Raw genomic sequence first — 25,403 nt, forward strand, 5'->3', positions numbered from 1 at the left:
CTCTTGATTGCTCTTGTAGCATATTCAGTGTTCATTCTTCATCTACTTTTGTTTTTTCTTTTTTGTATTTGAAAAATATAAAAAAGGAAAAATAAATTGTCAATTATAAAAAAAAAAAAAAATCTTTTTTTGCTTGAAAATTAATCAGAACCCCCAAACTAGTGATCGACCGATATCGGTTCTTTCATTGCCAATACCAATATTTTGGCCATTGAATATCGGTATTGGCCGATATTTTCGTACATTTAAGAAAAAACGTTTTTTTTTTTTGACAGGTACTGTGATGGAGGGATCTGGGGGTCTAAAAGACCCCAAACCCCTCCTCTGCACTTAAAAGCATTCAAAATGCCAAGTTTGGCTGTTTTTAATGCTGTCATTTTTTTTTTAATTTGGCACCGAGTACCCAGAAGTGATGTCACGACGTCACTTCTGGGTTTTTTACATGGATGCCCGATCAGAGCCGAATGCGGCTTTGATCAGGTCTTCGGCAGCGTTGGAGGTAGGATGCCCGGGTCTCCCGGTGGGACAGAACTCTGAGGTTGATTTACTAAGGCTCCGTACACATATTAGCTCCCTGGATTGCACACAGAATCGCTGCATTTCTGCCCATTAATCCGAATCATGGCAAATCGTGGGACGCCCGTGCGATTCCCGTCACATTCAATGGCACCCCAAACGTGGCACAATTTTTGCCACGATCGTCGCCTGTCGAATCACGGTAAAATCGCGCAAACAGAATCGTGTGACGCCTGTTGCCCAAAAAAAGTACAAGAACTTATTTTGGGCAACAGGCGTCCCGCGACTCTGCGCAATTATTTGTCAGACGACATTTGCGGCAAAATCCTGCCGCGTTTGGGGTGCCATTGGAAGTGATAGGAATTGTGCGGACATCCCATGATCTGGCGTGATTCATAATCGCGGCGATTCTGCCCAAGATCCGGGATGCCAAAATATGAATAGAGCCTTAGTAAATCAACCTCAGAGTTCTGTGTTTATGTAAACACAGAACTCTGTGTGTGATTGGACACAGACGATCAGCTGAATTCAGCCAAAATCATTGGTTGAAATCTGTGGGAACTGATGGGAATCGCGCGGGCGTCCCGCGATCTGCCATAATTCAGAATTGGGCAGATTCTGCCCGCGATCCGGGACGCCGGTATGTGAACGGAGGGTTAGTAAATCAACCTTCGAGTTCTGTGTTTTTGGACACAGACAATCAGCTGAAATCTGTTGCCAAACTTGTGTCCAATCACAGCATGGGTCCACAGGAGGGGAGCGCGCATGCGCGGACCTGGAAGACAGGTGGCGAAGTGCAGGTACGTTGTCGAGCCTACCTGCACTGCTTGCCCGCAGTAAAACTATATTGGGGAGGGGGCAAGTTGTTACTGGAGCTGAAGAGTGTTGTCTGTGTGGTGCCTCCTCCCCCTCCTCATACTTACACAACACACCGAGGGAAGCAGAGGAGGAGTATGACTCCATGATGGGGGCAGAGCTATCCGATGAATTAGGAAGAAGGAGCGGAGGCCACACCCAGCTCCTAATTATGGTTTCCTTCTTCCACATGAGCCTTACTGGTAAAGGCATGGGGACCCCCCATACACAGTAAGTGTTTTCACACAGAAAAGGTTGTCGTCATCTTTCCGTAATGGCGCTTCTGTTCTCTTGATCGTTCAGAAGATTTATTTTATGATAATTGAATGATTTTTCTTCCCCCGCAGGAGAAAGGCCTTTTAAATGTCCCTTTGAAGGCTGCGGAAGGTCCTTCACTACCTCCAACATCCGCAAGGTTCACATCCGAACGCACACGGGGGAGCGGCCTTATTACTGCTCAGAACCGGGCTGCGGCAGAGCGTTCGCCAGCGCCACCAACTACAAGAACCACGTGCGGATACACACAGGTACCGCTCTCCCATTTCTCTGTTTATAAGATAGGCCCTCCTGTACCTGTCAGATCTCCAACTCACTAGATTAACCCCCTGATGCCAGCCACTTGGCAGGTAGGCCTTAACCCTCCTAGCGGTATTCCCGAGTGTGATTCGGGGTTAATTTTCAGTACTAAAAGCGGTAACCCCGAGCCACACTCGGAATTACCCCAGAATCATACTCGCCTTCCCTGCGATCCCCCGCCATCCTCCCCCACCATCCTCCCCCCGCTGTCCTCCCCCCCGCTGTCCTCCCCGTCGTCCTCACACTCTCTCCCCGCTGTGTGCTCGGCAGATGCCGGCACTTGCCTTCCGGTTCCCTTCCCTGCGAGCGTTGCGACGCGGGGGGTGGAGCTGGCGCCAAATTCAAAAATGTAAATACACCAAATGAGATGATAGAAAGCTGTGATGGGATTACACTGTATCATCCCATCTCACCAAAGGATTTCACCTGGTGACTTTTCCAGTGCCCTGCCTGTGCTTTTCCAGTTCTTTGTGCCTGGAAAATAGAGGGCGACCATGGCGTCCAAAAAGCATTCTTTTTGCGCAAAAGCGCTTTTAGATGAACTGGAAAACAGCGACAGTGAAACAGAGTTACTTAAAGAACTGAGCGATGGCTATTGGTGGGAAAATTGGTCATCAGGTACGGAAAGGGACGACAGCGACGATTCTGATGTCTCTTTCTGGCACATCGCTCTGTTGGAAATTCTGAAGAATCATTTGATAAAGTTCCCAAATTCCACAAGCGATGTGCCAGAAAGAGGCATCAGAATCATCGCTGTCCTCACTTTCCGTACCTGATGACACGAATCGCTATCGCTCAGTTCTTCAAGTAACTCTGTTTCACTGTCGCTGTTTTCCGCTGCAATTTTTTTTTTTTTTACTGGAGGGCCATAGTTTGAAGACCCCTGCTGTAGAACAAAGGTCTTCAAACTACAGCCATCCAGTTATTCAGGAACTACAATTCCCATCATGCTTAGTCATGTCTGTGAATGTCAGAGTTTTACAATGCCTCATGGGATGTGTAGTTCTGCAAAAGCTGGAGGGCCGTAGTTTGAGAATCCCTGGTGTAGAATGTCAGCTTCCTTTATGGGGTTGATTTACTAAAACTGGGGAGTGCAAAATCCGGTGCAGCTGTGCATGGCTTCTAAAAAACTGAAAGCTGATTGGTTTCTATGCAGAGCTGCACCAGATTTTGCACTCTCCAGCTTTAATAAGTCAAACCCATAGTTGTAGGTGGACACAGAGGGACTGTGGGCTGAAGCAGCGACCTAGACTAGATTGCTGATCTTCCCTCCACATTGTTTTTTCCTCTAAACAGGTGAGAAGCCTTACGTCTGTACGGTACCCGGCTGCGACAAGCGCTTCACTGAATATTCCAGCCTATACAAGCACCACGTGGTTCACACGCACTCCAAACCGTACAACTGCAACCACTGCGGCAAAACCTACAAACAGATCTCCACGCTGGCCATGCACAAGAAGACGGCACACAACGACACGGAGCCCATCGAGGAGGAAACGGAGAGCTTCTTCATACCTCAGCCACGTAAGTGTCCACCAGTACCCGCTGTCCTCAGTTTGTCAATTGCAGCAAGTAAGTCATTGTTGGGTGCTGTGCATTGAGCCAGTCTCCACTCACACCATCGCTGGGCCGGTCTTGGCTGCTGGTAATTGGGGCACAGGGTGTACATAGTTATATATGTACTAGGGCTCGCTGCTTCCTCCTTCCTGTTGCCAGCTGTCCATTATAACCCAGCAGTAGACATTAGGATACTGCAAGTATGATACTGGAGATGATCAGAGATCACAGACATGCTATAGGTGCGGCTAGAGACCACAGACATGCTATAGATGCGGCTAGAGACCACAGACCTGCTATAGGTGCGGTTAGAGACCACAGACATGCTATAGGTGCGGCTAGAGACCACAGACATGCTATAGGTGCGGCTAGAGACCACAGACATGCTATAGGTGCGGCTAGAGACCACAGACCTGCTATAGGTGCGGTTAGAGACCACAGACATGCTATAGGTGCGGCTAGAGACCACAGACCTGCTATAGGTGCGGCTAGAGACCACAGACATGCTATAGGTGCGGCTAGAGACCACAGACATGCTATAGGTGCGGCTAGAGACCACAGACCTGCTATAGGTGCGGTTAGAGACCACAGACATGCTATAGGTGCGGCTAGAGACCACAGACATGCTATAGGTGCGGCTAGAGACCACAGACATGCTATAGGTGCGGCTAGAGACCACAGACATGCTATAGGTGCGGCTAGAGACCACAGACATGCTATAGGTGCGGCTAGAGACCACAGACATGCTATAGGTGCAGCTAGAGACCACAGACATGCTTCAGGTGCGGCCATAGACCACAGACATGCTTCAGGTGCGGCTAGAGACCACAGACATGCTATAGGTGCGGCTAGAGACCACAGACATGCTATAGGTGCGGCTAGAGACCACAGACATGCTTCAGGTGTGGCTAGAGACCGCAGACATACTACAGGTGTGGTTAGAGACTGCAGACATGCTACAGGTGTGGTTAGAGACTGCAGACATGCTACAGGTGTGGTTAGAGACTGCAGACATGCTACAGGTGTGGTTAGAGACTGCAGACATGCTACAGGTGTGGTTAGAGACTGCAGGCATGCTATAGGTGCAGCTAGAGACTTTCAGACATGCTATAGGTGCGGTTAGAGACCACGGACATGCTATAGGTGCGGTTAGAGACTGCAGACATGCTATAGGTGCGGTTAGAGACTGCAGACATGCTATAGGTGCTGTTAGAGACTGCAGACATACTGTAGCAGCTGGCTTTTAATATTAGGACACTTGCCTGTCCCGGAGTCCAGCGATGTCTGCACTGCAGCCAATGTTTCCATCGGCTATTGGGTGCTGCCCCCGCCATTGCCGGTAAGGGAACCCGGCAGTGAAGCCTTGGGACTTTGCGGGCGGGTCCCTACTTCTCATGCGCGAAGCGTGCTGCACATTTGAATTGACTCGGCAGCAAAAAAAACAAATTAAAAATGAAAGGATGGATTTCCACACCCATAACCAGGTAAGGAGATTGAGTATAGGGATCAACCCGATATCGAGGGCCGATGTGCACTTTCCCCGATATATCGGCTGAGAAGCCGCTCGGCTGTCATTACAAGAAGCGGGAGGGGACGTCCCAGCCCCCATCCCCCCCCCCCCCCACCGCCTTCTGCGGCTTGCCCGGGCAACCAGCCTGCACGCCCATCGAAGACTCAATCAAAGCCGCATTCGGCTCTGATTGGGTCTCCATGTAAGAACCCGGAAGTGATGTCATGGCATCACTTCCGGTTACTGGCGGCACCAGATTCAAAAAAAATGACAGCATTCAAAACAGCCAAATTTGGCATTTTGAATGCTTTTAAGTGCAGAGGAGGGGTTTGGGGTCTTTTAGACCCCCAGATCCCCCCACAAGAGTACCTGTCAAATGATAAAAAAAAAATGTAAATGTACAAAAATATTGGCCGATAACGATATTCAATGGCCAAAATATTGGCAACAAAAAAACGATATCGGTTGATCACTAATTGAGTATGATGATAAGGTTTGCAAAAAAAAAAGCAAGAAATATCCTTTCTTCACTAGGGGGCGCCATACTAAAAGTATGCATCGGGCTCTTTATAACCTGACCCGCCGCCCGTTATAGCTTTTCAGCCATGACAGATTGAGGTATCACAGCTCCAGCCCCCTCTATTGTGCACACTTTGATCCAGATAATCCGTCCCCCCCAGCTGTTGGGGAGACTCGTCATTGATACGGGGGATCACACAGAAGTGTCGGTTTATAAGAACAAAGCTCTTGTGCACACCTAGCAGGTTTGTTTGCCCGGGACACCTGGCGTGCCAGACCTGAACACCTCACCTCCAATCCTTGGCACACAAAGAACAGAGAGGCCCACAAACCATCCTTTTTTACCCTGGCGCTGGGTCAGCTCCCAGGATCCCGCCTGTGCCAAAGGGGCATTCAGTCAAAGCCACCGACTCGGAAACAGCTATCCATCCCACAAATAAATCAAATAAATCTTTTCTGCGACCATTGTTGAGCCTCGCGCAGGGAAAACCTCCATCTATTCTACTGTCACTGATATCTTCATGATATATTGGAGTCTTCTCAGAATTACAGCAAATCATAATCCTGGCAAATAAAGTATACAAGCTACAGACTACAGCACAATAAAGGTATGCAAATAGTAACAGTGTATCCGGAATGCGATTCATCCTCCATTAAAGCCCAAATCTGGACTCCAGAAAAAACGAATTACCTGTACAGTGCATTTGTCAGTTTGCCTTGATTGGGCAAAGTAACAGTTACTCTTTAATTAGCTTGCAGATTTTAACAGGTATCCAGTAATAAGAACCAATAAAGGTTCATTCCACCTAATATAAATGTTTTAGCTGTAGGAAAAGTCATGGGATGAGTCACATAGGCTTCTCATCTCCTGACAACTCCCATCAGGGGGGATCACTGCACCTCGGAGCCTGACTCTTTCCTCACCCGCCTTGGAGTTTCGGGCACTTTTCTTCTTGGGTTGTTCCTGCTCCATCTCTTTTGTTGTTTATTACAAAGAATAAAAATTCCAACAGGGAGAGGTGCTCACATTAAGCAGCAGAGTATACAAGCAAAACGAACAACCCAGCCACTGCTAAGTAGCAGAATGACATCAGCACCGGCTCCATCCTGACACGTTTCGTCTCAGAAGACTTTTTTTTGCACCAAGCACAGATTTTTCCTTTATACTTGTAATTCCTCTTTAACTCAGCATCTATTATTCAGCATGGGTGATCTCCCCATTACCCCCTGCAAGGCTGAACCACACACATTGGTTCATCCCTGCATAGATATGAAGAGCCCGGTAGATCAGCATATGATGGATCCTTACTGCACACATAAGGATTGTTTTTCTCTACATTGAGATGAAAACCCAGCAGTTTTGGTCTGTGTATGGGCAGATCATAAGACAGCACGAATATGGGTGACCATTATCCAAGAAAAAACATTCAAGACCTCATTTACTGGTCGTTGTGCCAAATAGGAGACCCTCAAGACTATTCTTGACCTGCTCTGCTTGTCATTGCCCCTTATAGAAGACCCATCCAGACGATCTTTGACCTTCTCTACTGGTCATTTCCCCAAATAGGAGATCCTCCTGACCATTCTAGACCTTCTCTGCTGGTCATTGCCCCTTTGAGAAGACCCTCCAGACCATTCTTGATCTTCTGTGCTTGTCATGGCCCCTTATAGAGAACCCTCCAGACCATTATTGGTCTTTTCCACTGGTCATTGCCCCAAATAGAAGATTCCCCCGACCATTCTTGATCTTCTCTGCTTGTCATTGCTCCTTATAGAAGACCATTCTTGATCTTCTCTGCTTGTCATTGCTCCTTATAGAAGACCATTCTTGATCTTCTCCGCTGGTTATTGCCCCAAATAGGAGATCCTCCAGACCATTCTTGATCTTCCCTGCTTGTCATTGCCCCTTATAGAAGACCCATCCAGACCATCTTTGACCTTCTCTACTGCTCATTGCCCCAAATAGAAGATCCTCCTGAACATTCTAGACCTTCTCTACTGGTCATTGCCCCTTTGAGAAGACCCTCCAGACCATTCTTGATCTTTTCCACTGGTCATTGCCCCAAATAGGAGATCCTCCAGACCATTCTTGATCTTCCCTGCTTGTCATTGCCCCTTATAGAAGACTCATCCAGAACATTCTTGACCTTCTCTACTGGTCATTGCCCCAAATAGTAGATCCTCCTGACCATTCTAGACATTCTCCGCTGATCATTGCGCCATATTGGAATACTTCCAGACCACTCTACATCTTCTTTTCTGGTCATTGCCTCTTATAGGAGATCATCCAGACTATTCCTAACCATCTCTGCTGGTTATTGCCCCATATAGGAATCCCTTCAGACCACTCTAGTCCTCTGCTGGTCATTGCCCTATTTAGGAGACTCCAGACCATTCTACATCTTTTGTTCTGGTCATTGCTCATATAGGAGTCCCTTCAAACCAAGATCCTCTTTGCTAGTCATTGTCCTGTATCAGAGTCCCTTTAGACCATTCTAGACCTCTGCTGGTCATTGCTTGATATGTGAGTCTCTTCAGATCATTCTAGACCTTCTCTGATGGTCATTACCCAATACTGGAGCTTCTTCAATCCACTTTTGACCTGTGTTGGTCATTTCCCCATATAGGAAGCCCTTCAAATCATTCTGGTCCTCTGCTGGTCATTGCCCTATATAGAAAAGTCTCCAAACCCTTCTAGACCTTCTCTGCTGGTCATTTTCCCATATCGGAATCTCTTCTAAATCCAGCACACTGCATACATGCTGTAGAGCACGTTGTCCTCCATCCTGTTTCCCGTTTCTTATCGTTGTGGAGATTTTCCTGCAGGTTTTGTTGCTCTGTGATTTAGCACATTGTAAATAGATGACATAAACTTTCATTGCATCACTCAGTTGTCTTGCTGGTAGTTATCTCCATGATAATATAGTATTTATCACTGAAATCATTTACTTATTAGGCTTACAGCTAGTTTCAGGGATTAGGTTCAGGTAAATGGTTAATTTTATTGTTTGCGTTCAGATTAAAGTGATCCCATCATTTTGCCCCATCAAGGCAAAAGAGGAGGTTATTTTTAAATCACACCTCCTTTATTATTTATGCTTATTGGGCCCCCCCCAAATGCCCCGCCATCCTGTTCTCCAGCTGAAGACCTTCCTTTACTGCTGGGCAGGGGGCGTGTCTCCATTGCTGGGCAGAAAGCGAGGCTCCATTGCTGGGCAGGGGATGCATCTCCATTGCTGGGCAGGGGATGCGTCTCCATTGCTGGGCAGGGGATGCGTCTCCATTGCCTGACAGGGGATGCGTCTCCATTGCTGGACAGGGGATGCGTCTCCATTGCTGGGCAGGGGATGAGTCTCCATTGCTGAGCAGGGGATGCGTCTCCATTGCCGGGCAGGGGATGCGTCTCCATTGCCGGGCAGGGGATGCGTCTCCATTGCCGGGCAGGGGATGCGTCACCATTGCCGGGCAGGGGATGCGTCTCCATTGCCGGGCAGGGGATGCGTCTCCATTGTCGGGCAGGGGATGCGTCTCCATTGCTGGGCAGGGGATGCGTCTCCATTGCTGGGCAGGGGATGCGTCGCCATTGCTGGGCAGGGGATGCGTCGCCATTGGTGGGCAGGGGATGCGTCGCCATTGGTGGGCAGGGGATGCGTCTCCATTGCTGGGCAGGGGATGCGTCTCCATTGCTGGGCAGAGGGGATGCGTCTCCATTGCTGGGCAGGGGCAGGTGTCTTCATTGGCTGTTATCAGCATCAGCAGTGAAATACGTGCCTTTGTGGCTGGGCAGAGGGCGTGCCTTTGTGGCTGGGCAGAGGGCGTGCCTTTGTGGCTGGGCAAGGGTGTACCTTCTTGGCTAGGCAGAGGGCACGCTGGCAAAAGCAGACTATGGGATCACAGACACACTGCGCACCAGCACAGCATCCTGTAGCTCTGATTTGTTAGCTGACACATGTGGCTGAGCAGAGGGCCTGCCTTTGTGGCTGGGCAGAGGGCCTGCCTTTGTGGCTGGGCAGAGGGCCTGCCTTTGTGGCTGGGCAGAGGGCCTGCCTTTGTGGCTGGGCAGAGGGCCTGCTTTTGTGGCTGGGCAGAGGGCCTGCCTTTGTGGCTGGGCAGAGGGCCTGCCTTTGTGGCTGGGCAGGGGGCCTGCCTTTGTGGCTGGGCAGGGGGCCTGCCTTTGTGGCTGGGCAGAGGGCCTGCCTTTGTGGCTGGGCAGAGGGCCTGCCTTTGTGGCTGGGCAGGGGGCCTGCCTTTGTGGCTGGGCAGGGGGCCTGCCTTTGTGGCTGGGCAGGGGGCCTGCCTTTGTGGCTGGACAGGAAGTGTCTACATTGCTGGGCATGGGGCGTGTCTTCATTGGCTGTTGTCAGCATCAGCCGTGAAATACAGTCCCTGTCCATGTAGGCTGTCTCAACAGAGCAAGGCCACTACAACAGTGCATGTCTATGCCACGGTTGTTCTGCACAATAACTGTGTGGCAATCCGATCTTCTAACAAGAATTGGTGCTCTTCTGTTGTCAGAACCATTATTCCACCCCTTGAGGGCGGCAGAAATCTAAATGGAGACTTGGGACGGTGACCTCATCTGATCCAACTGCCATTTAGTATCTCTAATCCTCCGTACAACCAAACAGAATCTGACCCCAGTGGTGATCAGGAGAGGGAAGATGAGATCATACGGGATCATTGCCCAGGCCTCATCTTCCAGCACCTCGATGTGTAGACTGTACTCTCCCTGGACTCTATCACTGCTTCTTATCAGAGCCGGCAGACCATGAATGATTGACTATGACCTCACTGTGTAAATATTGTGTCATTGTGTAAGTGGAGAACAAATAGGCTTCATCAGCAGTGTGATGGCGGCTTCTTCTGAGTACTCCGAGTGTGAGACCTTTATTGTGTGTTCTGTTAAAGTTTAACCTGTTCATGTGTTACTGAGGCGTGTCAGAGACTCTCCACACCGCACACTGGATGTAACATGTCTCTTTAATCATAGGAGGAATAGAAATGTCATTGCTGTGTTCCAAACTGCCATTTGCTTCAACGCCATGGTTACACGCGGTTATATCAAGGCGTAGGCAACGGACGAGAACGAACATAACTCTGTTACATGCCCTGTCAGTGTTCGAGAAGAATGGCAGCTCTCAGCACATGTCTCAGGTCCTCTCCTTACTCTGATTTCACTGCACACTGTGAGCTTCTCACAATGTGCATTAGAAGCTGCAGAAAGCCAGATAGAGCCTCACCTCACTTCCTGGCTGGAGAATGTCCAGTAGTATCATCTAGTACTTTCCTCCCCGACCTTACGGTGCCCGGCCCCATCTCGTTCATTCATTGGATTTCAGTTGTTTTAATCATGGAGGCTCAGCATCACGTGTGGGCGTTACCTATGCAAATACAGCGTGCCCAAGAACGCCCACTCCTCCATACTGACAGCCACCCATCAAGGCATTCTAATACTTGCATAACTCCTCCCACTGCGTGCATTAGTAATGAGGGTTTTTGAGAGGAGTACTGAGGCAGGGGGCTGGGATGATTTCAGAAAGCTATGTATAGCCCCTCCCACCAGCCATGTGTACACCATACCGGTGGGCAGTACCCTTAATACGTTTTGAGTTCTACAATGCAGTTATTTGAGTCTTCTGTACTGTTGTTTGTGCCAATGTTTATAGATTGGACTGACTGGCTCCTGAACTCTTTTCCCATTCATCCTGTTCTCTTCTCTACAGCAGAAGATGTCCTGAAAGGCCCTCAGATTGCATATGTCACCGGCATGGAGGGAGAGGACGGCCTACCGACAGCAGTGACACAATCGGGACAGCAGCTGGCTCTGATATCCCAGGATGGCACCCAACATGTAAGAATTGAGGGATAAAGGGGGAGCAGCCACCAGGCACACAGAGCTATAGCAAAAATCTTCTTTCTTCAACAGTGTCTGCAGCTTAGGATCTGTACATGGGAGTTTTTTTATTTTTATTAATCTAATCTAATATTGTCTGACCAATTCCAGGCATTCAACAACTAAATCCATCATTTATTTATTGCTCCATAAAGGTGTTCAGAGAGTTTTCAGGTGCCCATAAATGCATGTAGGTTAGTACCTGCTACTCGAGAGGAGGGTTATGGGTAGCAGGAAGTAGTTTATGACTCTCAGGGAGAGCAGCTAAAGTGGACCTTTCCCCTCCCCACTACCTAAAAAGCACCTCAGCATGCAGCTCTGACTGGGAAGGCTGTGTAACCAGTGCCTTCCTGTTGCCACCAGGGTGGGTTAACTCACCAGTGCCTTCCTGTTGCCACCAGGGTGGGTTAACTCACCAGTGCCTTCCTGTTGCCCCTGGCAGGGCTACATCACCATTGCCTTTCTGTTGCACCAAGGTGGGATACATCACTAATGCCTTCCTGCTGCCCTCTGAGAAGGCTACGTTACCAGTACCTTCCTGCTGCCCCCTGGATGAGTTATGTCACCAATGCCTTCCTGCCCCCCCCAGGTGGACAACATCACCAGTAGCTTTCTGCTGTCCCCTGGGTGGGCTACACCACGAATGCCTTCCTGCTGCCCCCGGAGAAGGCTTCATCACCAGTACCTTCCTGCTGCCCCCTGAGAAGGCTTCATTACCAGTACCTTCCTGCTGCCCCCGGAGAAGGCTTCATCACCAGTACCTTCCTGCTGCCCCCTCAGAAGGCTACATTACCAGTACCTTCCTGCTGCCCCCTGGGTGAGTTATGTCACCAATGCTTTCCTGCCCCCCAGGTGGACAACATCACAAGTAGCTTTCTGCTGCCCCCTGAGAAGGCTTCATCACCAGTACCTTCCTGTTGCCCCCTGAGAAGGCCACTTCACCAGTACCTTCCTGCTGCCCCCTGAGAAGGCTTCTTCACCAGTACCTTCCTGCTGCCCCCTGAGAAGGCTACATTACCAGTACCTTCCTTCTGCCCCCGGAGAAGGCTTCATCACCAGTACCTTCCTGCTGCCCCCTCAGAAGGCTACATTACCAGTACCTTCCTGCTGCCCCCTGGGTGAGTTATGTCACCAACAGTGGTGTATTTAGGTTTTGTGCTGCCCTAGGCCTGACTAAAGTTGGGCATCCCCAAATTTTAAAAATGACCCACCCCTTCCTGTAAAGGCCACACCCTTTCCTGTTTATGACCCGCCTTGTCATCTGTATACCACAGACCACAACCACAGTCTATCAGTGCCCATCAGTGCAGCCTCATCAGTTCCCATAAGTTTAGCTTCATCAGTGCTCATCAGTGCAGCCTCATTGCTGCCCATTAGTGCATCCTCATCAGTGCAGCATATCAGCGCGGCCTCATCAGTGGCAACCAGTGCAGCCTCTGAGTGCACATTGGTGCAGCCTATCAGTGCATCATGTCAGTGCCCATCAGTGCTGCCTTATCAGTGCAGCCCTAGCGGTGCAGTTTATCAGTCCTGCCTCATCAGTGTCTATCAGGGCAGTCTATTAGTGCCCATCAGTGCAACATATCAGTGCCCATCAGGGCAGCATATCAGTGCAGCCCCATCAGCTTTTTTGCTGCCCCCCTGCAAAGTGCTGCCCTAGGCCTGGGCCTTGTTGGCCTAGGCCAAGATACAGCACTGGTCACCAATGCTTTCCTGCCCCCCAGGTGGACAACATCACAAGTAGCTTTCTGCTGCCCCCTGAGAAGGCTTCATCACCAGTACCTTCCTGTTGCCCCCTGAGAAGGCTTCATCACCAGTACCTTCCTGTTGCCCCCTGAGAAGGCCACTTCACCAGTACCTTCCTGCTGCCCCCTGAGAAGGCTTCTTCACCAGTACCTTCCTGCTGCCCCCTGAGAAGGCTACATTACCAGTACCTTCCTTCTGCCCCCTGAGAAGGCTACATCGCCAGTGCCTTCCTGCTGCCCCCTGAGTAGGCTTCATCACCAGTACCTTCCTGCTGCCCCCTGAGAAGGCTACATTACCAGTACCTTCCTGCTGCCCCCTGAGTAGGCTTCATCACCAGTACCTCAGTACCTTCCTGCTGCCCCCTGAGGAGGCTACATCACCAGTACCTTCCTGCTGCCCCCTGAGAAGGCTACATTACCAGTACCTTCCTGCTGCCCCGAGAAGGCTTCTTCACCAGTACCTTCCTGATGCCCCCGGAGAAGGCTTCTTCACCAGTACCTTCCTGCTGCCCCCTGAGTAGGCTTCATCACCAGTACCTTCCTGCTGCTCCCTGGGTGGGCTACCTCACCAGTACCTTCCAGCTGCCCCCTGAGAAGGCCACTTCACCAGTACCTTCCTGCTGCCCCCTGAGAAGGCTACATTGCCAGTACCTTCCTGCATTACCAGTACCTTCCTGCTGTCCCCTGAGAAAGCCACTTCACCAGTACCTTCCTGCTGCCCCCTGAGAAGGCTTCATCACCAGTACCTTCCTGCTGCTCCCTGGGTGGGCTACCTCACCAGTACCTTCCTGCTGCCCCCTGAGAAGGCTACATTGCCAGTACCTTCCTGCTGCCCCCTGAGAAGGCTACATTGCCAGTACCTTCCTGCATTCACAGTACCTTCCTGCTGTCCCCTGAGAAAGCCACTTCACCAGTACCTTCCTGCTGCCCCCTGAGAAGGCTTCATCACCAGTACCTTCCTGCTGCCCCCTGGGTGGGCTACATCACCAGTACCGTCCTGCCCCCCTAGGTGAGCCACATCACTAGTGCCCTCATGCAATCCCCCCCCAGGCATGCTATAGCACCAGTGCCTTCCAAGGTCCTCTGTTGGGTAAACAAAGATTTTTGAAAGATCTCTGAGAAAAATGCTAAAGCCATTGCAATATGGGGTATTTGGGTATTTTTTTTATCAAATAGATATTTATTGACATTTTGTTAAGTTCAACAAAAACGAGAAACAAACAACACAAAAAAAGAAAGAAAAAGTAGTAAAGGTACATGAAAGAATCTGTAGCACGCACACCCGTCACCATCCTATCATGAAAAGACTTTAAAACGGCATAATATATTAAACTTTCCCACAAGTTCATATGATGATCACCAAGTGATGGCCAGCAGGAAATATACAGCTTGTATCTTAGTGATATTACTCATACTCTTGTACTCCTGAGAGTACCGGTCTATTGATTATTGGTCACTGGGCTGTGTAAGCGGCCTTTGTACTCTTTGATCCAGGATGTTACCTCTGATGCTCATACCATGAATTGGCACAATCTATTCATTGTAGAGTGCTTGTAATCATTGTGACCTTGTGATATCTAACCACCAGATTCGATGCCCTTTCCAGGTGGCCATTGTTGCTCAGGATCTCTCGGCATTCCACGCAGCCTCCTCAGAAATGAGCCAACAGCAGCATAGCCACCATCTCGTCGCCACCGAAACCAGGCCGGTCACCCTGCTGGCCACGTCCAATGGGACGCAGATAGCAGTGCAGGTAAGTCGGGGCCTTTGGTGAGCTGAGCAGAAGAGCCTAAGTACAACTTATTGAAGGTTGTTGTAGTGTCAGTGTGTGATCTGGGATTACCGATCAAGGTTCTAATTCCTGGTTATCTTTGATTACTGATCCTCATCTGTCTATGTAAACAGTCTGGGATGAAACTTTCCCAGCGGTACACATTGATAAGAACATTGTGTCCTCGACCTAAGCTGACCATCACAAATCGGTAAAGAAAAGTATATAAAAACAAGGGCTCACTCACACCAGATGCATTGTGGAACTACTCTGATTTCTGCAGGCGTGCGCATGAGCCATTAATGCCTAATGGCACCCCCACGCATCTAGCAAACGAGGGAGGAGGTGTATGACTAGGGCCTTCAATAAGATGGAGGAGGTGAATGACTAGGGCCTTCAATAAGAGGGAGGAGGTGTATGACAAGGGCATTCAGTAAGAGGGAGGAGGTGTATGACTAGGGCCTTCAGTAAGATGGAGGAGGTGAATGACTAGGGCCTTCAATAAGAGGGAGGAGGTGTATGACTAGGGCCTTCAGTAAGAGGGAGGAGGTGAATGACTAGGGCCTTCAATAAGAGGGTGGAGGTGTATGACTAGGGCCTTCAATAAGAGGGAGGAGGTGCATGACTAGGGCCTTCAATAAGATGGAGGAGGTGAATGACTAGGGCCTTCAATAAGAGGGTGGAGGTGTATGACTAGGGCCTTCAATAAGAGGGAGGAGGTGCATGACTAGGGCCTTCAATAAGATGGAGGAGGTGAATGACTAGGGCCTTCAATAAGAGGGTGGAGGTGTATGACTAGGGCCTTCAATAAGAGGGAGGAGGTGTATGACTAGGGCCTTCAATAAGAGGGTGGAGGTGTATGACTAGGGCCTTCAGTAAGAGGGAGGAGGTGAATGACTAGGGCCTTCAATAAGAGGGTGGAGGTGTATGACTAGGGCCTTCAATAAGAGGGAGGAGGTGCATGACTAGGGCCTTCAATAAGATGGAGGAGGTGTATGACTAGGGCCTTCAATAAGAGGGAGGAGGTGTATGACTAGGGCCTTCAATAAGAGAGAGGAGGTGTATGACTAGGGCATTCAATAAGAGGGAGGAGGTGAATGACTAGGGCCTTCATTAAGAGGGAGGAGGTGTATGACTAGGGCCTTCATTAAGAGGGAGGAGGTGAATGACTAGGGCCTTCATTAAAAGGGAGGAGGTGTATGACTAGGGCCTTCAATAAGAGGGAGGAGTTGAATGACTAGGGCCTTCAATAAGAGGGAGGAGGTGTATGACTAGGGCCTTCAATAAGAGGGAGGAGGTGTATGACTAGGGCCTTCATTAAGAGGGAGGAGGTATATGACTAGGGCCTTCATTAAAAGGGAGGAGGTGTATGACTAGGGCCTTCAATAAGAGGGAGGAGGTATATGACTAGGGCCTTCATTAAAAGGGAGGAGGTATATGACTAGGGCCTTCAATAAGAGAGAGGAGGTGTATGACTAGGGCCTTCATTAAAAGGGAGGAGGTGTATGACTAGGGCCTTCAATAAGAGAGAGGAGGTGTATGACTAGGGCCTTCAATAAGAGGAAGGAGGTGTATGTCTAGGGCCTTCAATAAGAGAGAGGAGGTGTATGACTAGGGCCTTCAATAAGAGGGAGGAGGTATATGACTAGGGCCTTCATTAAAAGGGAGGAGGTATATGACTAGGGCCTTCAATAAGAGGGAGGAGGTGAATGACTAGGGCCTTCAATAAGAGGGAGGAGGTGTATGACTAGGGCCTTCATTAAAAGGGAGGAGGTGTATGACTAGGGCCTTCAATAAGAGGGAGGAGGTGAATGACTAGGGCCTTCAATAAGAGGGAGGAGGTGTATGACTAGGGCCTTCAATAAGAGGGAGGAGGTGTATGACTAGGGCCTTCATTAAAAGGGAGGAGGTGAATGACTAGGGCCTTCAATAAGAGGGAGGAGGTGTATGACTAGGGCCTTCAATAAGAGGGAGGAGGTGTATGACTAGGGCCTTCATTAAAAGGGAGGAGGTGAATGACTAGGGCCTTCAATAAGAGGGAGGAGGTATATGACTAGGGCCTTCAATAAGAGGGAGGAGGTGCATGACTAGGGCCTTCAATAAGGGGGAGGAGGTGTATGACTAGGGCCTTCAATAAGAGGGAGGAGGTGTATGACTAGGGCCTTCAATAAGAGGGAGGAGGTGTATGACTAGGGCCTTCAATAAGAGGGAGGAGGTGTATGACTAGGGCCTTCATTAAGAGGGAGAAAGGTATATGACTAGGGCCTTCATTAAAAGGGAGGAGGTGTATGACTAGGGCCTTCAATAAGAGGGAGGAGGTGTATGACTAGGGCCTTCAATAAGAGGGAGGAGGTGAATGACTAGGGCCTTCATTAAGAGGGAGAAGGTGTATGACTAGGGCCTTCAATAAGAGGGAGGAGGTGTATGACTAGGGCCTTCAATAAGAGGGAGGAGGTGTATGACTAGGGCCTTCAATAAGATGGAGGAGGTGTATGACTAGGGCCTTCAATAAGATGGAGGAGGTGAATGACTAGGGCCTTCAATAAGAGGGAGGAGGTGAATGACTAGGGCCTTCAATAAGAGGGAGGAGGTGTATGACTAGGGCCTTCAATAAGAGGGAGGAGGTGTATGACTAGGGCCTTCAATAAGAGGGAGAAGGTGTATGACTAGGGCCTTCAATAAGATGGAGGAGGTGTATGACTAGGGCCTTCATTAAAAGGGAGGTGTATGACTAGGGCCTTCAATAAGAGGGAGGAGGTGTATGACTAGGGCCTTCATTAAAAGGGAGGTGTATGACTAGGGCCTTCAATAAGAGGGAGGAGGTGAATGACTAGGGCCTTCAATAAGAGGGAGGAGGTGTATGACTAGGGCCTTCATTAAGAGGGAGGAGGTATATGACTAGGGCCTTCATTAAAAGGGAGGAGGTGTATGACTAGGGCCTTCAATAAGAGGAAGGAGGTGAATGACTAGGGCCTTCATTAAGAGGGAGGAGGTGTATGACTAGGGCCTTCAATAAGATGGAGGAGGTGAATGACTAGGGCCTTCATTAAGAGGGAGGAGGTATATGACTAGGGCCTTCATTAAAAGGGAGGAGGTGTATGACTAGGGCCTTCAATAAGAGGAAGGAGGTGAATGACTAGGGCCTTTATTAAGAGGGAGGAGGTGTATGACTAGGGCCTTCAATAAGAGGGAGGAGGTGTATGACTAGGGCCTTCAATAAGATGGAGGAGGTGAATGACTAGGGCCTTCAATAAGAGGGAGGAGGTGAATGACGACTAGGGCCTTCAATAAGAGGGAGGAGGTGAATGACTAGGGCCTTCAATAAGAGGGAGGAGGTGTATGACTAGGGCCTTCAATAAGAGGGAGGATGTGTATGACTAGGGCCTTCAATAAGAGGGAGGAGGTGTATGACTAGGGCCTTCAATAAGAGGGAGGAGGTGTATGACTAGGGCCTTCAATAAGAGGGAGGAGGTGCATGACTAGGGCCTTCAATAAGAGGGAGGAGGTGTATGACTAGGGCCTTCAATAAGAGGGAGGAGGTGAATGACTAGGGCCTTCAATAAGAGGGAGGAGGTGCATGACTAGGGCCTTCAATAAGAGGGAGGAGGTGTATGACTAGGGCCTTCAATAAGATGGAGGAGGTGAATGACTAGGGCCTTCATTAAAAGGGAGGAGGTGTATGACTAGGGCCTTCAATAAGAGGGAGGAGGTGTATGACTAGGGCCTTCAATAAGAGGGAGGAGGTGTATGACTAGGGCCTTCAATAAGAGGGATTGTATGACTAGAGCCTTCAATAAGAGGGAGGAGGTGTATGACTAGGGCCTTCAATAAGAGGGAGTGTATGACTAGAGCCTTCAATAAGAGGGAGGAGGTGTATGACTTGGGCCTTCAATAAGAGGGAGGAGTAGTATGAAGTCGCCTGACAAGTCGGATCAGTGTGAACAGGCACTAAGGGTACGTTTACACTGAACGCGGGTTTGAAATCATGCAAATTCAGCTGAACTCGCACAATTTCAAGCCCGTATTTCTAGTGCGAGATTGGGGGCGATTTGAATGACATCTGTGCGGGTTCATGCACAGATGTCTATTGAAATCGCCCCCGAAGTCCCCAAAAGTAGTGCAGGAACTACTTTTGGAAATCAGTGCGGCACTGCAAAGTTGGCGCCGCATCGATTGGGACAGTGCCGTTGCCGACAATAGGCTGCGGTTTGGTATGCAAATCGCGTCAATGTGAACGGGGGCTAAGGGCTCATTCGCCCAGGTACTCTGGCCACATGAATGAGTGATTTGGTATGAACCCAGCCGCAGGTACTAATTTCACAGGTGAGCAGTCCTGAATACACAATGTCAGTATATGGGGCCATACACCTCCACCCACATGCCTGTCAAATTAGGACCTGTGGTTGTGTTCATACAGCAGCTACTGCTGCGTCCCAATTGCATAACATAGGCTGCCTGCACACAGCTGCAGGTGGCTCCAGTCACAAAAAAGACCACTGATTCACACTGTACAGGCCCCATGATTTCTAATGGTGGCCCCCAGGCTGGGAGGGGGAGCCCTGTCAGGTAGGCTGTACAGAGCCCCATGATTTCTAATGGTGGCCCCCAGGCTGGGAGGGGGAGCCCTGTCAGGTAGTCTGTACAGAGCCCCATGATTTCTAATGGTGGCCCCCAGGCTGGGAGGGGGGAGCCCTGTCAGGTAGGCTGTACAGAGCCCAAGGATTTCTAATGGTGGCCCCCAGGCTGGGAGGAAGAGCCCTGTCACGTAGGCTGTACAGAGCCCCATGATTTCTAATGGTGACCCCCAGGCTGGGAGGGGGAGCCCTGTCAGATAGGCTGAACAGAGTCCCATGATTTCTAATGGTGGCCCCCAGGCTGGGAGGGGGAGCCCTGTCAGGTAGGCTGTACAGAGCCCCATGATTTATGATGGTGGCCCCCAGGCTGGGAGGGGGGGGAGTCCTGTCAGGTAGGCTGTACAGAGCCCCATGATTTATAATGGTGGCCCCCAAGCTGGAAGGGGGAGCCCTGTCAGGTAGGCTCTATAGAGCCCCATGATTTCTAATGGTGGCCCCCAGGCTGGGAGGGGGAGCCCTGTCAGGTAGGCTGTACAGAGCCCCATGATTTCTAACAGCAGCCATAGAGTCCCATGTGGTTTATCATGGCTGTCCTGCTACCTATCATCTAGCTGAGAAGCCTGGAGAAGTCCAATCTTCTTTTTATTGAACACAGAATAACCAACTATTGAAAGTAATTTGATATCTTTGAATCCGGACTCTGAGTCTCCGACTGTAAGAGGAGAAGTCCTCCACCCTAACACTAAAATCCCTGCATCTACAGACATCCACGATCTAACACTCACCTATCTAGCCCTGTAAAGAAGAAATCAGTATATGTACCTTTTTTTGAAGCCGATCCGACCCGATCCCACCCTGAGCTGTCAGCCGCGGCTTCGCTGTGCAGAGGACACAGCCAACAACCGAAAGCCCCATAGTAAGTCTATGGGTGACATCACTTCCCATTCATTTCACAGCCGTCGCCGGCCACGTCCTCTGCAAAGCTTCCACCTCTGGAGATCGGGTCGGATCGGCTTCAAAAAATGTATACAGATTTCTTCTTTACAGGACTAGATAGGTTAGTGTTAGATTGCGGAGATGCAGAGATTTTAGTGTTAGGGTGGACTTGCACTGTAAGCTTATTTTTATGTTTTTTTGTGGTCTTTAATTTTGTGGTTCCTCCATCAGCTGGGCGAGCAGCAATCTCTGGAAGAAGCCATTCGAATAGCATCGCGGATACAACAGGGAGAATCTCCCGGAATGGACGAATAGCCTCCGCCTCACACTTCCTCCCCCCTGTGCGCTCATCAGACAGCCGCAAGCCGGGCGCTAACCCCCCCCGACAAAGACGTGCGGACATTGAGACACTTTGCCGCCAATTCCTACATTTCAACTCTGCATTATGGATATTTATAGGGAGAAAAGACTGGGATTTTATATTGGACTTGTAATATATTGGCCATCGTCGTGGACTGTGAGCGAGATCTATTGATAAAGTTACATTTCAGCGCAGTTCCTGCCTGCCTCCGCATCACCAATAACGTTCCTTATTCCTCTGGGCCTCTGCCAGCTTGTACTTATTGTAAATAGAGATCGTTAATGCTAAAAAGTGTTAATACTATTTTATCTTGGAAGAATTATGTACAAAGACTGCCGTTGTGAAATATTAAAAGTATTGAATACATTTTCCATTCTGGTATGTCGTATTTGTAAATCGTAGGGGAAACTGCCGCTTCCAAGCCCAGGATCTGCCCGTGAGCCGAATGGAGCGCGTCCACATTTTCCCGTATGTCGCAAGCAAAAATAATTGTTTAAGCATAAAACCGCCGCTCACCATAGCCAATCCTAGTGTGGATATATACATGTGAAAGCCTCAGTCAATGCCATTCCTCGGGCCATGCCCCGATATGTTTCAGCCCCGCCCACCGGGGCTGGCTGCACTCCACACAGAGCGTCTTCTTGAATCCTTAGGACAGTGGTACGCGCCACCTACAGGTGATTGGACACTGGCAAAAAAAGATAGGAAGTCTCCGCCTAGACATAACCCATCCCTAGTAGGCAGGACTTGAGTTTTCTTGCCAATGTCTGAAGGTGATAGCCACTGCTGTGCAGCTCTCTGCCCGATTCTACCAGATTCTCAACTGTTCCAACAGGATACTGGTTCTATCTGGACCAATTTTTCCATGGCTATCATTGCCTAGAGCAGGGGGTGGCCAAACTTTCTAAACAATGGGCCAGTTTACTGTCCTTTAGACTTTAGGAGGGTCGGACAGGGGCCATTGGAAGTGGAAATTGTCCTGGCATCACTGGGAGTAACAACGCATCTTTGGCATTAGGGGGAGTTGATAGTGCCCCATCATTGGTGTCAATAGGAAGAATAGTGCCCTCATTATTGGTGTCAGTGTGAGGAATAGTGCCCCTATCGTTGGTGTCAGTGGGAGAAATAGTGGTCCATCATTGGTGTCAGAAAGAGGAATAGTGCCACATCATTGGTGTCAGTGGGAAGAATAGTGCCACATCATTGGTGTCCATGGGAGGAATAGTGCCCCATCACTGGTGTCAGTGGGAGGAATAGTGCCCCATCATTGGTGTCCGTGGGAGGAATAGTGCCCGATCATTGGCTTCAGAGAGAGGAATAGTGCCCCATCATTGGTGTCAGTGGGAGGAATAGTGCCCCATCATTGGTGTCAGTGGAAGGAATAGTGTCCCATCATTGGTGTCAGTGGGAGGAATAGTGCCCCATCATTGGTGTCCGTGGGAGGAATAGTGCCCCATCATTGGTGTCCATGGGAGGAATAGTGTCCCATCATTGGTGTCAGTGGGAGGAATAGTGCCACATCATTGGTGTCAGTGGAGGAATAGTGCCCCATCATTGGTTTCAGAGAGAGGAATAGTGCCCCATCATTGGTGTCAGTGGAGAAATAGTGCCCCATCATTGGTTTCAGAGAGAGGAATAGTGCCCCATCATTGGTGTCAGTGGAGGAATAGTGCCCCATCATTGGTGTCAGTGGGAGGAATAGTGCCCCATCATTGGTGTCAGTGGGAGGAATAGTGTCCCATCATTGGTGTCAGTGGGAGTAATAGTGCCCCATCATTGGTGTCAGTGGGAGGAATAGTGCCACATCATTGGTGTCGGAGAGAGCACTAGTGCCACATCATTGGTGTCATTGGGAGGAATAGTGCCACATCATTGGTGTTGGAGAGAGTACTAGTGCCACATCATTGGTGTCAGTGGGAGGAATAGTGCCGCATCGTTAGTGGCAATGTGAGAAATAGTCCTCCATTGTTTGTCAGTAACAGGAATTGTGCCCTATTGTTTTTGTCAGTGGAGGGGGGGGGGGTGTCCCGAGGGCCAGCTAATAGCAAACAAAGGGCAGCCTCCGGCCCATGGGCCACAGTATAGAAATCACTGGCTTTGAGGCCCAGGACCTTGAATCGTAAGAAGAGGAGACGCGACCCAGAGACGGCCTGTAATGTTGCTGGTCGGCACTGGACCCAGTGTTTATGGAATCTTGTTGATATATTGTCCGCGAACCCGAAAGGAAGACTGGGTGAAGATGGAAGCCTCTGCAGCTGTGACAGCGGGCCGCTGGAGGGGCTTTATTTTCAGGTAAGTCTTTCACTATGTGCTGGTATGAGGTGCATACTAGGCACATTAGGATATTGCCTTGCAGGGAGAAATTTTTTTTTCATTTTTTTTTTTTCATAGACTTTACTACTGCTTTAAACTGACTGGCTACCATGCACCAACCCCAATGTGTGTCTCATGGTATGCAAAGATTTGGCTGGATTCTCAATCTTCAGAAAATCAGCATTGCTCCCAGCTCAGCTGTTTGAATATCTGGGTCTGATCCTGGATACTGCTCAGACGAGAGCGGTTCCTCCCCTGGAAAAATGCCTTGCTCTGAGGAATCAGGTGGCTTGGCTCAAGATACTGAAAAATCCCTCAGTTTGCCTTTGCATGAGATTCTTGGGGAAAACCGGTTGCCTCCATTGAGGTAGTTCCCTTTGCCCAGTTTCACTCCAGGCCTCTACAGTGGAATATTTTGATGGAATGGGACAGGAGGTCTCAATTGTTGGGATTCGTCAATGTCCTTACTCTCCTGTATGACTGGTGGATGTTTTTTGCGGCTGCTGGAGGCAGGATATTCTTTTCTCCCTCTCTCTTTGGAGGTTCTGATGACGGTCGCCAGCTTAACGGGTTGGGGGGGGGGGGGGGCTCTGGGAACTTGGTTGCTGCTAGAGAGGTAATTTCCCATCAACATTCTGCAGCTGTGGGCAATTTGGCTGGCTCTACTTTACTGGTGCACACAGCTGAGGGGGTCTCACTGTAAGGGAACAATCAGACAGCTCCACAAGAAGTCGATTGCCCAGGGGGAAGTGGATCTCATTCTGTCTTGGTCGGAAATTCATGTTCCTACTCTGTCTGCTGTTCACATTCCAGTAGTGGAAAACTGGCAGGTGGATTTTTTCAGTTGTCAGCATTGGTTGTTGGGGGAGTGGGCTCTTCAGACGGAGATGTTTAAGCAGCTCTGGCCACTCCAGATGTAGGCCTTCTGGCATCTAGGTTCATTGCGAAACTGGACAGGTTTGTATCCAGGGCCAGAGATCCTTACGTATTTGCAGCGAATGCTCTGGTGGCGCAGTGGGAAATGTTCTCCCTCTGCAACAGCTTCTCTTTTGTCTGCTTCACAGGATTCGGGTGGTGGAAACACCTATGATTCTGGTCACCGTGGCTTTACCCAGGAGAACATGGTATTCCGATATCATGAACGTGTCAGTGGTCAGTCCTTGGATTCTTCCGGTTCGATATGACCTGCTATATGACAAGGTCCAATTTTCCATCGTTTTTCACGGTCCCTGGCTTTATCGGCATAGCTATTGAAGCCAAAACCTTGAGATTCTGTTGTTCCTACTCTCCCTTGAAGACAAAGAAGGCTACCTTTGAGGAAGATTTACCACAAGATTTGGAAATCTTTTATTGCTTGGTGTGGGGCTAGGAGTTTTCATCTTCGCAAGTATGTTGTGGGCTGTATACGAGCTTTCCTGCAAACGGGTTGATCTCCGACTGGCCTTGAGGGGTCCGATTTTGGCCTTCAAAATCCTTTTTTAGAGGCTGCTTGCTTCTCATTCCTTGGTGTGTCATGGGTTTCATAAGTGTTTCTCCTATGGGCAGGCCACCAGACACTGGGGGATCTCAATTTGGTTCTTCCTGTTTTACAGAAATCTCCATTTGAGCCCTTTTGGTACCTACCTTTTGTTCTTTTGACACAAAAGGTTTTGTTTCTAGATGCCATTACTTGGCAGGGATTTTTGGAACTGGCTTCCTTTTTCCAGGAGCCATTCCTGATACTCCACAGTGACAAGGCAGTTCTTTTTTTTGCCTAAGGTGCTTTTGGCCTACTATCTCAACCAGTACTTTGTATTACCTTTTTATTGTCCTAAGCCTCAGTCGCCAGTGGACAAGGCTCTTCACATAGTTACATAGTTAGTCAGGTTGAAAAAAGACACAAGTCCATCCGGTTCAACCAAAAAAAAAACACTTTGGATGTTCCTGCTCTCAGGATTTACCTGAAGTCAACTACATTACGCCAATCGGATTCCCTGTTTGTGCTTCCTGGGGGGGCCCAAAGAAAGGGTCGTGCAGCTCCTAAGTCCCACTTTCCTATTGGAATAAGCTTATTTTTCAAGCTTACGGTTTTAAAGAAAAGATTCTAGCTTCTTTGGTGACTACTCATTCTACCGGGAGTGTAGATGCCTCATGGACAGTTCATCATCAAGCTTCAGTAGCTCAAGTTTGTAAGGCCACTATCTGGTCTTCACTTCACACTTTTAAAAAATGTTACCGGGTGGATGTTAAGGCTGCTGAGGACACTACCTTTGGTCACCGTGCTTTGCAGGCTGCTAC

General features: G+C 49.4%; 1 protein-coding gene across 3 annotated transcripts in view; it reads left to right on the top strand.

Moving 5' to 3' along the window:
- The window catches only part of ZNF143 (zinc finger protein 143), a 61,355-nt gene extending 40,171 nt beyond the window's left edge, over window positions 1–21,184 (top strand). The window contains exons 11-15 of one of the 3 annotated variants that reach the window (XM_082270748.1): window positions 1,719–1,898; window positions 3,244–3,471; window positions 11,257–11,384; window positions 14,760–14,924; window positions 20,684–21,184. In XM_082270748.1, the coding sequence (XP_082126874.1) occupies window positions 1,719–1,898; window positions 3,244–3,471; window positions 11,257–11,384; window positions 14,760–14,924; window positions 20,684–20,767 (785 nt within the window). In that variant the 3' untranslated portion in view covers window positions 20,768–21,184. The remainder of the gene's footprint in view (window positions 1–1,718; window positions 1,899–3,243; window positions 3,472–11,256; window positions 11,385–14,759; window positions 14,925–20,683) is intronic. The other 2 variants (XM_082270750.1, XM_082270749.1) reach the window with 2 other exon arrangements.
- Window positions 21,185–25,403: the final 4,219 nt, after the last annotated feature.

The sequence above is a fragment of the Pelophylax lessonae genome (genome assembly GCF_965119305.1).
Source record: "Pelophylax lessonae genome assembly, chromosome: 10".
Taxonomy (NCBI): domain Eukaryota; kingdom Metazoa; phylum Chordata; class Amphibia; order Anura; family Ranidae; genus Pelophylax; species Pelophylax lessonae.